General features: G+C 43.6%; 1 protein-coding gene across 1 annotated transcript in view; it reads right to left on the bottom strand.

The window, feature by feature from the left end:
* The window catches only part of DYNC1H1 (dynein cytoplasmic 1 heavy chain 1), a 45,216-nt gene extending 31,767 nt beyond the window's left edge, over positions 1 to 13,449 (bottom strand). The window contains exons 1-21 of the mRNA XM_068947065.1: positions 13,064 to 13,449; positions 10,586 to 10,673; positions 9,808 to 9,981; positions 9,327 to 9,582; positions 8,201 to 8,387; positions 7,746 to 8,017; positions 7,407 to 7,634; positions 5,906 to 6,982; positions 5,395 to 5,574; positions 4,627 to 4,776; positions 4,222 to 4,368; positions 3,968 to 4,108; positions 3,641 to 3,817; positions 3,417 to 3,527; positions 3,214 to 3,333; positions 2,889 to 3,128; positions 2,210 to 2,365; positions 1,686 to 1,799; positions 936 to 1,046; positions 652 to 861; positions 96 to 242 (exon numbers count right to left, since the gene is read on the bottom strand). Of these exons, the coding sequence (XP_068803166.1) occupies positions 96 to 242; positions 652 to 861; positions 936 to 1,046; positions 1,686 to 1,799; positions 2,210 to 2,365; positions 2,889 to 3,128; positions 3,214 to 3,333; positions 3,417 to 3,527; positions 3,641 to 3,817; positions 3,968 to 4,108; positions 4,222 to 4,368; positions 4,627 to 4,776; positions 5,395 to 5,574; positions 5,906 to 6,982; positions 7,407 to 7,634; positions 7,746 to 8,017; positions 8,201 to 8,387; positions 9,327 to 9,582; positions 9,808 to 9,981; positions 10,586 to 10,673; positions 13,064 to 13,334 (4,557 nt within the window). The 5' untranslated portion in view covers positions 13,335 to 13,449. The remainder of the gene's footprint in view (positions 1 to 95; positions 243 to 651; positions 862 to 935; positions 1,047 to 1,685; positions 1,800 to 2,209; positions 2,366 to 2,888; positions 3,129 to 3,213; positions 3,334 to 3,416; positions 3,528 to 3,640; positions 3,818 to 3,967; positions 4,109 to 4,221; positions 4,369 to 4,626; positions 4,777 to 5,394; positions 5,575 to 5,905; positions 6,983 to 7,406; positions 7,635 to 7,745; positions 8,018 to 8,200; positions 8,388 to 9,326; positions 9,583 to 9,807; positions 9,982 to 10,585; positions 10,674 to 13,063) is intronic.
* Between the last annotated feature and the right edge of the window lie 1,076 nt (positions 13,450 to 14,525).

Raw genomic sequence — 14,525 nt, 5'->3', positions numbered from 1 at the left:
ATTCTAAACAAGGGAGGAAGGTAGAGTTGAGTGAAGATTTTGAAGTAAAAATTTTATTAAGTAAAGAATTTGTTTAGTTTTGTTACCCATTTTACCTTGTAATATGGCGACAGCTTCATAGCAGACACACTGTTAATGTGCTCTTTTACTTTGTTGAAAAGGTCATCCCATCCACGAATCAAACGACATTTGTTCTGGTAATTGACCAAATCCAGTTCATAAGTGTTCCATACTTCCCTTATCTGAAGGAAAGGGTCGTTAAAATATGACATCAATCATTTTTGGTCCAAGACAGTTAACATAGTACAAATGTATTATAATAATTTCATTTTTACTTTTTTTTTTTTTACCCAAAGATTCTGGTTTTATGCTCAAGTTTTTGTTACAAAGATTAAGGATACGATGCAACCAGGTAAAACTTCTACACGCTGGGGGTTTTGTGGTCATTACTGAAGACTGCGCTTCCAAAAAACGCAAGTTACATCTGAGGAAGTTTGGACAAACTTAAAGCTGTTTCCAAAAACAGAGACAGAGCTCCATGGAGTCTCAGGACTTTCATCAACAGCTCAGATTAACAAGTTTACTATACAAGTATCAGCCACCTGATGGAAAGACTGTGATTTCCTATTGCACGCAAGAGGTGATACTAGCCTGTTTCAAGAACTCTTCCAAAGCCATCTCTCCTTGAGCCACAAGCAGTACATCTTTGACAATTGCTTCATTTCTCTGCAAGTCGACATCCCAAATCTGACCCAGGGTCAATTCTGAGACAACCCAGTTAACATGAAGCCTTTTCATTAGCTGTTTCCAGTGACGATCTTTAAGTGCCTCAGATTTCAGTTCAATGACCAACATGTTTATCTATAGCAGACAAGAAAGCAAGTTACGTCCTTGAACTTTAAAATGCACTGATTTTAGAAATTAGCGTAACTTACCTTCATATAGCCCTTCAGAAGTCTCTGAACATACTCATAGGAGGCATACTGTCGCAGGCGCGCAGGGAAGTTTTTCAGCTGGTTCAGCAAGCCATCTAAGTTCTGTCGAAGCTGCCAGTGAGATAAAAGTAATTAAGTATTTCTTTAAGTGCGGTACACACAGCTGTACTAAGAAGTTCACACTCATCCATAATTTTTCACAGAAATTTTTCTCAAATGAGATACTAACTACTGTATGGCTCTACACTTGCGTTTAACCTTACATTTATTTGCGTAAGATGCAGCTGGTTTATAGCTGGAGATGCAGGTTTTCTCTGTCCGATTAGGATTTATGAGACAGGATTGTCGAAGGCTTGATGTTCCTATCGCTCTCTACGTCACTCTGAGCACTGAGCTAATATCGATGCTGTTCATCCAGCCATATCATGAGGTTTCCCTACTGAAGTCTAATAGCCTATGTAGAAACAGTACAATTCCTTCTCTGTAGAAACAGTCCAATCTCAATTTCGAAACTACTCCAACAGTCCAACTTCCCTGGAGAATTACTTAAGCTGTGATAGAGACCGGTGCATTTTTTTTCAGCTTTAGCATTAAAAGAAACGTGCTCATGAGAAATTGAAGAGGGTACCTACGCACAGAAAGTGATCTGGAACGTGCGGCACAACTGAGCCTGTCTACTACAAGAAGTCTAATTCTTACTCACGTACACTTGCTGCAGTTATGCTGTTTATCTACACAGAAGTGAAGTACCTTGCGAGGCTGTACTGAAACCCAGGGTTGTTCTTTCATTTGGTCAATCTGTTCCCAGACCTTGGAGAGTTCAGACCAAACCCCTTTGAGATCTTGCAACTCTTCGAGAGCTACCTGTAAGCAAAGAACGTGTCAACCATTAGCATTAAGTCCTAACTTCTTCAATCATAAGCAGAAGGGGGGGCAGGACGGGGGAAAGCGTGTGTTAAACAGAGTACTTCTAATGCATCCAAAGCCTTCGGTTATCTTGCCAGTAGAACAGAACTGCAATAGTCAGAGACCCTGATGAAATTCTTGCACCTCAGGTCACGTAATAGCTTTGTGAAAATAAGCCAGTCACTGAAAAGACCATGGACAGTCTCTTAAGGCCAAAACTCAACAGGTGTGCAGACTGCGTGTTGGAACTAGTAACTCACAAGCTACGAGGAACTCCCTTAAGTAAAAGGGAGACAGATGTGAAACGCGTTTTTTGCCTTGAAAACGTTTCCTGGTGAAATCAACAAGTTGTATGAGCAGGTTGTTACCTGAACACGTTCTTCGCTGCCACTGAGTAGTCCCGTATCTGTTAGTTCCAGAGCTTCCTTGGCCTTTGCACACTTCTCACGATCATCCTTCAGCCTACCAAATTTTCCTTCGTAAATGGTAAGAGCTTGAAGAGCCTCTTCTGGACGCAAGTTTCCCTAAAGTTTGCATGGGATACATCAATTCCAACATCCTACAATCAAGTTGGAATTATGCTAAAAGTAAGGACTAAGTACTAAGTGTTGGTTTATCAGTCCCGTTATTTCCTATTTCCAATAGGCTGACAATAAGGCTGTATACTTATCCAGAAAAAAGTCTTATCCCAAATTCGGATGGAGTTTTTGGCTTTACCGAACATGGTTCCCCCCTCCCCCCCCACAAAAGGGCAGCTTGCTTTCTTCTGCATCCTTCTACAGATTGTTTCAGTCAAAGGTTTGTTAAGTAACTGAAGCTGCCTTGCTTTTTGCACCTGGCAGAGTCCTAGGTTTTAAGGGTAAACTCCCCCACACAACCGCCCAAAAAACAAATAACAATTCTGGCGAGTTACAAGAAAACCCTCAAAAACCTTTAACGTTATGGATAATGAAGGGGCACAAAAGCATCAAAACAAACTCTTGCTCCTAGCTGCACGCACAGCAACCGCTTCACTTGCTGAATGAACACTAAATAGTCACCACTTACTGTCACAGGCTTTGTCTTCTCCCAGTCTGTCAACAAGTCAATCGTTCGGCTTTCCACTGCCCGATCCTCTTGAACAATCTTCATCTGCAAGTTTGCTACTTGCTGTTGAATGGCAGAATCCTTTCTACGCATGATATCGTTAAAGGCACCCCATTCTCCTTCAATGTTATCAATGTATAGCCAAGAGGACGGAAACTGGAACCTCTGTTTCTCAAGCAAGCGCTGACCATTGCGATACAGCTACAGGAGACAGGGATTGCAAGTTAAAAAGATAAAAAACTAACTTAAGCCACAAGCCAAACACTCAACCTATTTTAAAACATACCTCAACTTGCTTTTCAAACTGCTTGATTTTACGTTTCAGGGACTGCACGTATGTGATGAACGTTACCGCATCTGATGTGCTGGCTGTGTCCACTGAATGCTGCTCCAGTTCTTGACGTGACTGTTTGCGGGGAAACAAACAAGCGTTTTAGAAGTTATAAGTTGATCCGGAAGTGAAAAATTGGGAGTCCGGACTGATCTTACCTTAGAAATTTGTGAATGAAACTCCGTCATGTTCTGACCGAGCATTTGGCCAAATTTGCTGAGTACTTCCTTGTGCCAGGAGTCATACTTCAAGTTCACCTTTGACTGTACCTACAATTGAGGAAAAGTTATGCAATAGCAGTTTGTTTGCTTTATTATTTTCTGTTATACCTCCATGCTGAAATTTAATATTTTTCACAGAAACAGTAATTTCCATTTCTTACCTTGCCATAGTCTATGACAACAGGCCCAAATTCCTTTCTGGTTTCTGCATTGTCAAATGTTCCTCTCGCCTTTCTTATCTGAACTAAGAGGGCTTGCCACTTATTTAGGTCTTCTCCAAGACGGTTGTATATGTTTTCAGCTTGCATATCCCACAGACACTGGTACTGCAGCCAAACCTAATTAAGATATTTCACAAAACAACGCTCAGAACTTTTCCAGCGTATTCTAAAAAACACGCTTTCTTGTTCCCTAGAACATCCTTAATAAAGGGAAACTGAGATAAAAGTCCATGTTCAGCTTTGCCATAGCATCACGTGGCCTCCTACCTTGACATATTGCTCCACTTCAGTTACAATTCCCATGACAGCAGAGTACGACTCCTCCAGGGCTGCAGGGCCATCAGGCATCCGCGTTAATGCGTTGCGATAGAACTTCTCTTCCTCCGACAGCTCATAATGCACTCCCACCTGAGAGCCACAATTGTACATGTGATTTACACCTGAGTTTCTAGTGCACTCAGATTCAATCCTAGAGCAACATACTAAGATATTTAAGCGCAGTTAAATGGAAAGACACTCACTTGATATCTCTGACTTTGAATTCTTGGCAGTGACAATATTACCATCTTCCAAGAAAACATTTCTTGATAAAGCTTGTATCTACACTCTTCAATTGGAGGATTCAAGTATATCACCTGGTTGGTTATCCTTAGTTCATGTACAATGTTCTGCAGAAACAGTCAATACGTTCAGTTCTACTGACAGATACTACCACAACCCACACTTCTGACCAAGAGTTTTGGACCTCAAGTAGTAGTCTTTTGAAAGGTAACTGGCACTTAATGAGGGAGGCAAGTATTTCTTCAAAACCAGATGCAGACAAAACAGTTACTATTTTTACCTTCCACATTAGCCTTATTAGCCTCAGATATAATGCGTTAAATTCTTGCGTTGAATAACTGGCAACAAAGGAAAAAGGAATTTACTTTGATCTTGGGTTCTCCACCAGGCTTGTGGCTCACTTGAGGAGCATCCGTATCCATATCCACTTCTGCTTTGTCATCTGCTTGTCCAAGAAGAACTTGGGTCCAGGCCCTAAGCCCAGCTTGTAGACGAACACCTAGGATTCTCTCAATCTAAGGGAAACGACAAACATTTGGGGAAAGGGCTGCATAAGGATTCCCACTATCAACATACTCTGACATCAGGAAGACTGACTATGGCTCTTCAAAGAGCCAAGGTCATCTTTGTTAAGTCGGCAAAGAGATTTAAGAATTTTGGTAGATTTTCCACCCAATATCCATTCAAAGCTTCTCCCATTCTCATAGACTTTAACAGAGTTAAGCAATTTTAATTGCTCTGAAAACGGTCTAAAGCGTCAAACAACACGAAAGTTAACAGGCAGTACCAAACCACCATTAAGACAAGGCTTGTTTGCGTAGCAAATCTGCACCACCCCTTACCTACCCCTTGTCTATCTTTCCAGACATTCAAGCTATATCAAATCTTTTTCTTCAAAAGGTAAGAAACCCTCCTTGAATTCACTGATCCCAAAAGTCGACAGCTGAAAACAAACAGTAGCTGCATCTTCTGCACACCAAAAAAATGAAGAAAGTTCCAGTGACTTGTCCCCCGACAATGGACAGACAGAAGTTTCCTTAGGTGACTCCGGAGAGGAGCACACCAACTAATCCGCGCCTGAAGAAAGTGCTTCCTCTCAAAACATACTACTCACTCCTTGGTCTGAAACTTACCTCCATATCCAGCTTATTGACCCAGATTGGCAAGTTGGAATATGAATGAAGATTTAAGTCATCCACAGCTTTCTGAACCCTATTCAAGATTTCAGAGAAGGTCTTGTGATCATACATGCACGTTTCCAGTGATCGCACTTCCAGATCTATTTTCTCTTCAATTATGAGCAGATCATCCACCTAAAGAAGTAGTTTAGGAAAAGGGGAAAGCTCAGTTTGACACGTTCGACAAAAGTAACAATATCTGTGGAGACGTGGTTAGTCAATTCTCTTTATTTAGAAGCAGCAAGTTCACCAGTTTGAGAAGTGGGGCTAAAATATCCACCGAGTTGGACAATTTGCGCTATCTCCACAAACTACTTAAATGAAGGGCTTCAGAGACAACACAGATCAGGGCATCAGCTATCAAATTTTACCTGTGATTAACCACACGTTACTGAAGTGAGAACGTAAAAAATTTGCAGTTTGAGTTTGAAAAATTTGAGTTTGAAAGATAAACGGTAAAACAAACCTTTTCCTGGAAGCTGAAGACAGTCTCTGCTAAGCGTTGCACATACGGATCAAGTTTGTATGACTCCCACACAAGCGCAATTCCTTCTGCAATCAAAGCCTGCACCTCTTTCTTCAAGCCAGCAACCAGAAGTGAGATAGTATTACGCTCTTCTACTTTCTCACACGTTCGCTCATACGTACGGACGCTTTCAATGAGCGAAATAGCAAACGGGTAGAGCTGGTTTGCTTGGTGAGCTTTGTTGACAATTGCTAGGGGAACACGGAAACCCAGCCACTTCAGGTTTCGGACTTCTTTGGAAAGTGTAATTATTTCTGGAAGGAAGTTGACTTTCAGTTTCAAGACGTTTCCAGTTCGACCTCTAACACGAGTGCTCTCAATGGTGAAGATACGGCCAGACACACCGAGATTGCGTTGCTGAACTTTTCTTGCCCAGTCATCAAAGATCTCCTGAGTGTTAAGCTTCATGCGAAAGCTATCTCCATCTTGCTTTAGCTTCTGACCCTCGACATGGTTCTCCCAGCCTTTGCCAAGGACATCTTCAACACGCTTCATGTAAGCGGTGAGCTGTCTGTCAATCTGTTTTGCCCAAATTATAGACCCAGACACAGGAGGTAAGTCACGAACGTGACTCATTTTACAAGCTTGACTTTGGGGGTACTGCACCTTAAATTTGTCATGAAGAGACTCAATGTCATCTTTTACGCGCTGGATCAATTGTGTTTGATATTCACGAATGGCACCTCGAATATGAGGTCTGACAAACAAGGCATTGAACCGAGAGAAGATCCTGAACATTTCATTGGCATTCTTTGCTGTACCAAGCTGGTCTCTCAGACGGGCAGTGATTCTTGTTTCAACCCTATCAATTCTTTCATCGTATCGTTTCATTGCTGCCTCCCATGCTTCTGTACCTTCTTTCGAAACATCTAAACCATCTACTTCTTTAACGTTCTCATAAGCAAGATTTACTTCTTCAATTGCATTAGCATCTGCAGCATCAAAAAGGACTTCTGCTACTTTCATATCCTGAGGTTCAGGTACCTCTCCTTGATTTTGCTGGGCAACAGCAGTCACCTGGATTAAAACCACAGCTGAGTGAGTTGGATGCTTAAAATTTTAGTTACAAATAGCTGAACACAGCCTGTTCTAACAGGCATTGCAAAAATGTGCAAATTCGTACTGAAACAAAGTTTTAGCTCCATTTCAGATTGAAGTTCAACTAGGAACGGGGCAAAACAGTTACCGTATAAACTTCCACTACTGTGTGGCATAATCTCATTTTCCACTGCCGTTTAGCCAAGCTCAAGTATTCGCACACCAATAAAAATCACTAGAGGTGAGGAAAACTGAACACTTCACGCCAGGAACCTCAGATTATGCATTTGCAGTCACTTGATTCAATATAATACAGGCAATACTTAATGATGCAGAGGAAAGAAGCGCGTAAGAGACAAGAGGCTGCACTGCTCTTCTCTCTGATAAATACTAAGAGTATTACCTGAGGTCGCAAGACTCTCACAATAACTGCCCTCAGCTGCTCATGCTGACGCCTGAATTTCCTCATTTGATCAAGACGAGCTTGGAGCTTCCTATGAGCAGGATTGATACGCCACACCATCTTCAGGTTCTCTTCCCTTTTTCTTTTTACAATGTCTCTCAACAGAACTTGCAGCTTCTCATATTCATCATCCCAGGTTTGGAAAACTTCAAAACATGCAACCATTACCTGAAAAGAATTTTAGAAAAGGAACTCTAGCTCACAAGTGAAAGGCTTCCTTAAAGTCACTATTCGACGCAAAAACACAGCCTGTTCATGTCGCGACACCCATGAACATACCTTTTCAAACTCCTCATAGGCAACATGCATCAGTTTTCTGGTTCCCAGCACTTTAAGCAGCTGAGAGCTCAGATCTCTTGAAATAGCCTCCACTAAACGCAACGCCCTTTGGATTGGGTATTTTGTGTTTCGAATTTTTCTCAAATGGGTAAATATTGCAACAAGGGCCTGCCTTATTTTGTCCAACTCAGTAGCGGATAGCAAGTCATTCAGAGGAAAGTCCTTCATCAGTGGATTATAGTCATTTACGGTTTCCAGAGCCTGTTTAAGACCTAAATGCAACAGAGGAGATTTTGACTTAGTTTATCGTTTTGTTAATCCAATCCGTACAAGACAATAGCTTTAACTTGACTAAGGCTACTCTAAAAAGCACTCTTTGTTCTACAGTGTTAACGCCGATAACCTGTTAAGTTCTGTTGGATGTAGCAAGAACTTGTACTGAACCGCTGTTTTACCTGTGTCTGTATCAAAGCTGACCGTTGCATGAAAACGTTTGCCATGCTTTAGAATATCCAGAGTTAGAAGAACTTCTGGACTTTCGCGTTTCTCTTGAATGCGATACAGAGCACGTTCCAAGTTAAGCCAGAAGCTTATCTCCTGTAACGCAGTGCCTGATGCAGGATCTCGATCTAGTTTGGTCACCTTAAAGGAAGAAAAAAAAACAAAACAAAAAAAAAAAACCCAAGCATTTAATTTACACGCTTCCACTGTAAGAGCTCGCTCTACTATTAAATACAGTTGAGATACAAAATACCTAATTGATGTTGGAGTATTAAAACCTAACAGCTTTGGCAATCATTCTGCCAGAAGTATAGGAATTAACAGTGCAACAAGAGTCAAGGTTCAATTCCAGTATGTCTGGAAAGTCAGTCGCAGGACCTTCGTGTAATACCTTCACCACAGCCGAAAGCTCTCTCTCCACTTTCCTGATCACTGTCTTATTTGGATTTTGAATGAGAGATGAGCCAGGCAAGGATATCAAGTGTTTCATCCTCTGGAGTAAGAGGAACTACTTGTCCACGAGCAACAGGCGTTTACTGTATCCACGGAGAAAAATAATAATGCTATTTGGGATGCTGTTTCTAAGTGAGAGTAGAACAGCAGGGTTTTTCTGAAAAGTAACAGCCAGGAGTATACGAGAATATGAACTAGGAGTGGAACAACCGTTTAAGAGAACTGTTTATCTTCGACTTAACTATTAAAAGTCATAATCTTCCACAGGAAAACCAAACGATTTGGGAAGTAACAAGCTGTAGCATGAGGGGAAAAAAGCCCCAAACCCCAAGACCTGTGTCTCAATCTGCTGCACCAATTTTAAAAATTGTTACCAACTTCACAAGTTTCTCAGTGCAATGCAGAGTGCAAATTGAGTCTGTTCCAGCAGAGATAAGCTAGTCATGTTCTCAGCTACCTGCAAATCAGGTTAGCCTAAAATCTCTGGTGGCTCAGAAACTGGTCTCAGATCCCCAGCATATCCATGCAGTATTTTATCTGTTAAACTGCAAAGAAGATACGCAAAGGAATTTTTCATGTTACTACAGAGAAGTTCTTACCACCTAGTCTGGTACTTGTGTCTTTTACCTTTTGTATTTCTCTAATCCAGCGATTGACTCCAGATTGGAGCTGATTGAGAAAAGTTGGATCCTCAACCTTCTCACCAAAATCTGTAACCTTTGGTTTTTCTCCACGTTCATAACACTGCTTGGCAACGTTAGTAATGATCGGATGAATTGGCAGACTAATCTCTGGAATTTCAATGTTCTGCTGCAGGTGCAACAGGCCCATTTCAAGTTCTGCAATCTTTTTCTCAACTGAAGGAGCCATCTTATCCCCATCTCTGAAAGAGCACAGATGTTCCCATATAAGAAGCCAAAACAAAAACCATATATGAAACATTCAAGCCATCCAAACTACCTCCCCAGAATCAGCAACAGCTTTATACAAAACTGTTGGCTTAAAGACTTTCACACAGGACTTGCATTGAATAGTCACTATTTTATTCTTTCACTGAACATCTACTTTAATTTGCCAGCAGAGAAGTGAAGTATTTATATGGAACTACCTGTCTGCTTTGCCAGATTCTCTGATATAGGACTTGAAAAAGGGAGCAACAGCATTGCTAATGAAAGAGTGTAATGTTTCATAAGGAGAATCTTCACTGAGAGTGAGCACTCTCAGTTGGGAAGACACTGGCTTGTCAGCATCGATCACTGGTGTTCGCTTAATGAATGCCAGGCTGTAGAAAGATTAGAGAAGAGAGTTACCAAACAGACATTTGAAACTTAAGGACAATCAGAATAGCTTTAATCTGACTGCAGATTTAGCTCATAGGAGTCACAGGCTAAGCTGTACCATCGTCGTTTGTAATCTTGATTTTGAGGGGCTTAAAAAAACAACACTTCTAATAAATACATCTTTATACTTCAGCATTCAGCTGAACTGAGCTATCAATAAGCACTCTGCATTATGGGGACAGTAAGGAGGCATACCATTTCTCATGACGCTTCAGGAAGTCAAATATGCATTCAGGAAAGTGACAAACATGCAGTGGTCAAACAATAACAGAAGATTATTGAACTTTAGTTGTAGGTATGTTACAAACAAGCCTTTGTTTCTTTTATTTAACCTCAGAGCTTGAAGTCCTAAAGTCTATTCCTTTCAGTCTCAGGATACATCCTTACTTTATCAGGGCCTCCACCCCGAAAAGCTATTGACCACCTGAATAAAAACACTATATGAAGCATTAGGTAAACACTAATTATCAGGCTGACTGTGTCAATAACTACAGTAGCTTTCACTTTCATAAGACAAAAATGCTACTATCTGTTTTAATAATTCACCTGTTTGATTTTACTCCATAATGAATGTCAGTGTTAATATTGTAGGAAATGAACTCTTTTTCCTCTTCCCCTTCATCTCCCACGTCCTCTGTTTAAAAAAAAAAAAAAAAAAAAAAAAAAAAAAAAGCTATGTAAGAAATATTTTAAGGCATCCGTCACCCTGCCCTCTTTTGACCGTTTTCTGTTACAACCAGATTATCTAACCTTTAATTTCTATACCAACTTATTATACAAAATAGCCGAAGTTAAACTGAGCTTTGCAATACCTCTCAAACCCAGGTGGGTTCATTGGTTTTCTAGCACAATTCCATTATCTTTTCTATGTTATTATAAAGAACTTATAAATAAAAAGCACTACAACAACCTAAACGTAGCCCACATGCTGCCTGTGAAGCAGAACGAAAATTTCTGCAATACAGAGAATGCATTTGTAAAGATATGCTACCAGGATTAACTACGCTTCAGTGAGAACATGAAGCGGCTGCTTTTTTCTTTTAGAGGTTTCTTTCAATTTTAAAGAGAAAGTCTGAAAATAAAAGTCTCTGAACCAGAATAAAAGCCCATGGGAAGCATTCAGGCATTAACACAGCTATTGTACGATGACGTAACTGCTGGGGATGCTCGCACTTGTGCTGCAGTGCAGTGATTTCAGTGCAGGTTACTGCCTGTTGAGGGACACACCCCAACTGGACACCCCAGCTGTACGTTCCTAATAAGCTAAGTTAGAAGGGTTCCTGTCAGTCAGGAAACCCACTTTCCCCAAATAACTACTATTAAACTAGATGACACTGATGGAAATGGCTTTAGCCCTTAATAAATTAGTATTTCACTTATAAAACATATAATAAGTGTCTCACTTTGATTTTAATCACACACATGTGATAATACAACCCACAAGCTTAGAGCTAACAGATCACCGTTGCCCCCATTATCATTTTCAATCTGAACTAAAGACAATTAACCTCTTGAAAGAGAGGAAGAACTTTAGAAATCATTTGCATAGCCTAATAATATCCAAAGCATTCCTTTAAATCTTGCCAAACATTGCATCATGAATTCAGAAAGATTTTTTTTTCCCTCCTTTTAGAAATTCTAGCATTATCCCCACTGAAAAATAAGTTTCAGACTTTGGGAGGGGAAGAAGGAGAATAATCAGTGGAAACAGGAATAAGACAAACAAAGGCAGGATGCTTCAAGTTTACAGCGAGAGGAGAGGTAAGCAAGTGCGAGAACCTTCTTTAAGCTTCTCTTCGTGTGCAGGAACTGAGCCAGTAACTTACACTGTGGCCGATGACGGGTCAGAAAATGCAATTTGAAGTTTGACTATATTGACATTTGATGTGCATCTACCAGGGCTGAACCAACAGCCACGGGGCATAGAGATTCAGTTTAGCACTAAAGTTCTGAAAGCTCAAACTGACAGACGGTTATGCACACGCAGATTAAAAATCTTGCTTAAAAGTCTGTGCTATTAATGAAGCGTAGTTCTATTTTATTATCGTTCATTAGGCTAGATTCTGTCACAAGAAATACCTGTTCAGCGATAGATTTGTTTACAAACTCAGTAAAAAGATGTTCCCAAAAAATACAGTCTGTAACAGCAGCACGTAAATGATAAAAAAGTGTTTCTCAAATCAGAGTCAGCTTAGCTGTAGTATTTAAAGCACCCCTTGACAAGGTTTCCTAGAACTGTTTATGAGCAGTCTGGTCACCAGACTTTGCTAGCTAACAAAGACACTGCAGACACTCTACTGTTTGATTTATGAATTTGCAGTCTTGCAATTTAACCATGAAACAGCACTTTTTATAGCCCAGTTCATTTTTTTTTAGTTCCTGGCAAGTTATGCGTCTTGCCAAGAAGTAGGTTATTTCCACAGCAGAAAGGAAGCAGTATCAAGGAGCGGCTACAGCACGCTGAAGAAGCGCTTTCAGTGCTATTGCAAGAAGAACACGCTACACAGATGCGGCGAACACAGCAACCGCACTCGCAGCCCGCCTAGAGACACAGCATGCGTTTGCCCTGCCGCTTCCGAGCAGCTGAACTTTAAAAGCACCAGACTCGGAAAACAAACACAAGGACCTTCAGCGTCTGCAGAGACCAGCCCAGTCCGCAACGGCCGGCGCAGCAGCCCGGCTGCTGACACCGGCCGGAGCAGCGGCGGCACCGCGGCCGCCGGTTTTCCCAGGCGCTGACTGCCATTAAACGGGCGGCGGCAGCGGCGGGCAGGGCAGGGCAGGGCAGGGCAGGCGGGCACGCCGCAGTGCGGCGGGCGGCGGCTGTAGCTCCCCGCGCAGGCCTGGGGGCGCCCCCCTCCCCCGGGAACGCGGGGAGGCGGCGGAGGCAGGACGGGAGGGCGCGGCGACAGCGTGGCGGCGGCAGCAGCGCGCCCCTCCCACCGCGGCAGGCAGACAACGGCCGCCGCCGCCATTTTGACAGCGCCCCCCGCCGGGCCGGGCGGCACCCGGCTCTCACCTCACCTTTGAGGGTGGAGCGCTCCACCAGGACCGTGTGGACCTGCGGGTCGGAGAGGAACTTGCGCATATGCTCCACGGCGCCTTTCTCCTCCAGCGCCGCCTCCAGCGCCGCCGGCGCTTCCCCGCCATCCTCCAGCAGCAACGGCACCAGCTTGCGCAGGTGCTTCTGCAGCACCGACACGTCGGCCACGTTCTGCACGGCGGAGCCCGACACCTCCATGCCGCCCTCCTCGCCGCCGGGGCCGCCGCCCCCGCCGCCCCCCGAGTCAGACATGCCGAGGCAGGGACACACGGAGCGAGCCGCTCTCCGCCCGCCCGGCCACCGACTCGGCACTGAAGTCGCCGCCCCCACAGCGCCGCCCTATAACAGCCACCTCCCCGCCCACGCCGCCGCGAGGTGCTCTGGGAAAGACAGTGCGCCCCGCCCCTCCCCTCCAGCCGGGCGCCTGGCGCAAATGGACGGAATGACTACCAGTCCCAGCATGCCTCGCGGCTCCAGGTGCATCCTGGGAACGCATGCCCCACGGCGCCATGCCCTACCACAGACTACGCGGGCAAAACCACAAGTTCCACAATGCCCTGCGGCAGAGCCCGCCCCGCAGCCCCAGTGCACGCTGGGAGCTGAAGTGGCGAGAGAAGCCGAACCCCACCCTACGTCACAAAGCCTCTGCGCCGCAACAATGGGGGAGGCGGGACAATAGCCGGGGCCCCGCGCCGGCCCGGCCCGCCCTGCACCCAGGGAGGCATGCATTATTTAACAAGAATCATCACGTCGTGTTTTATTCAGTTTCTTTCTAAAGGGAAGGCCAGCAGCAGGCTCACCCAGGAGGGGTCTTGCGGCGCAAACCGAAGAGGGAGAAATCCCACCCTGAGCTTCCCCTCCCCACTCTCGGGGATAAGGGGACGCAGGCAAGCAGATTTCACAGACGACAGCAAGGCAGCTGGTTCCGGTCTCTTTACAGCAAAACCCGCTGTGAAACTGAATTCTGCTATTTCCACTGATTTACCTGAAAGCTAAGCAAGCGGTCCTTTGGATAATTTCTCCAAAGAAGAAAAACGTTTCATGTTAAAAATAAATACAAAAAGCCATAGGAGCAGGTGGCAAGAAGGACATTTGTACATGAAGAATGGCACCAGGTCACCACTGCATAGCTAAGGAAAGAGCAAAGTTGTTAGATAATCGAGCTGGGTACGCCTGAAGCAGATAGAGGGGACTGCTGGAGGGCTACGTGGAAGCAGCAGGTAGCTTCTGTCAGCAGCCAGGACAGATCAGCTCAGGCTTTTCTTCAGTTAAATGCCACCCCCCCGCCCCCTTCCTTTCTCCCTTAGCTGTTCTATACATCCAGCTCATTTGCTGGCTACATGCTTGATATAATTTAATGAATCTAATACCTGAACCATTAATCCACAATCTTTTGCAAGATGACTGAGGATTTCCCAAATATGCATGACCTTAGGCTGGGAG

This window comes from Struthio camelus, chromosome 5 (assembly GCF_040807025.1).
Source record: "Struthio camelus isolate bStrCam1 chromosome 5, bStrCam1.hap1, whole genome shotgun sequence".
Taxonomy (NCBI): Eukaryota; Metazoa; Chordata; class Aves; order Struthioniformes; family Struthionidae; genus Struthio; species Struthio camelus.
Note: the sequence above shows the minus strand (reverse complement) of the source record. Positions and strands in the feature narration are given on the sequence as shown.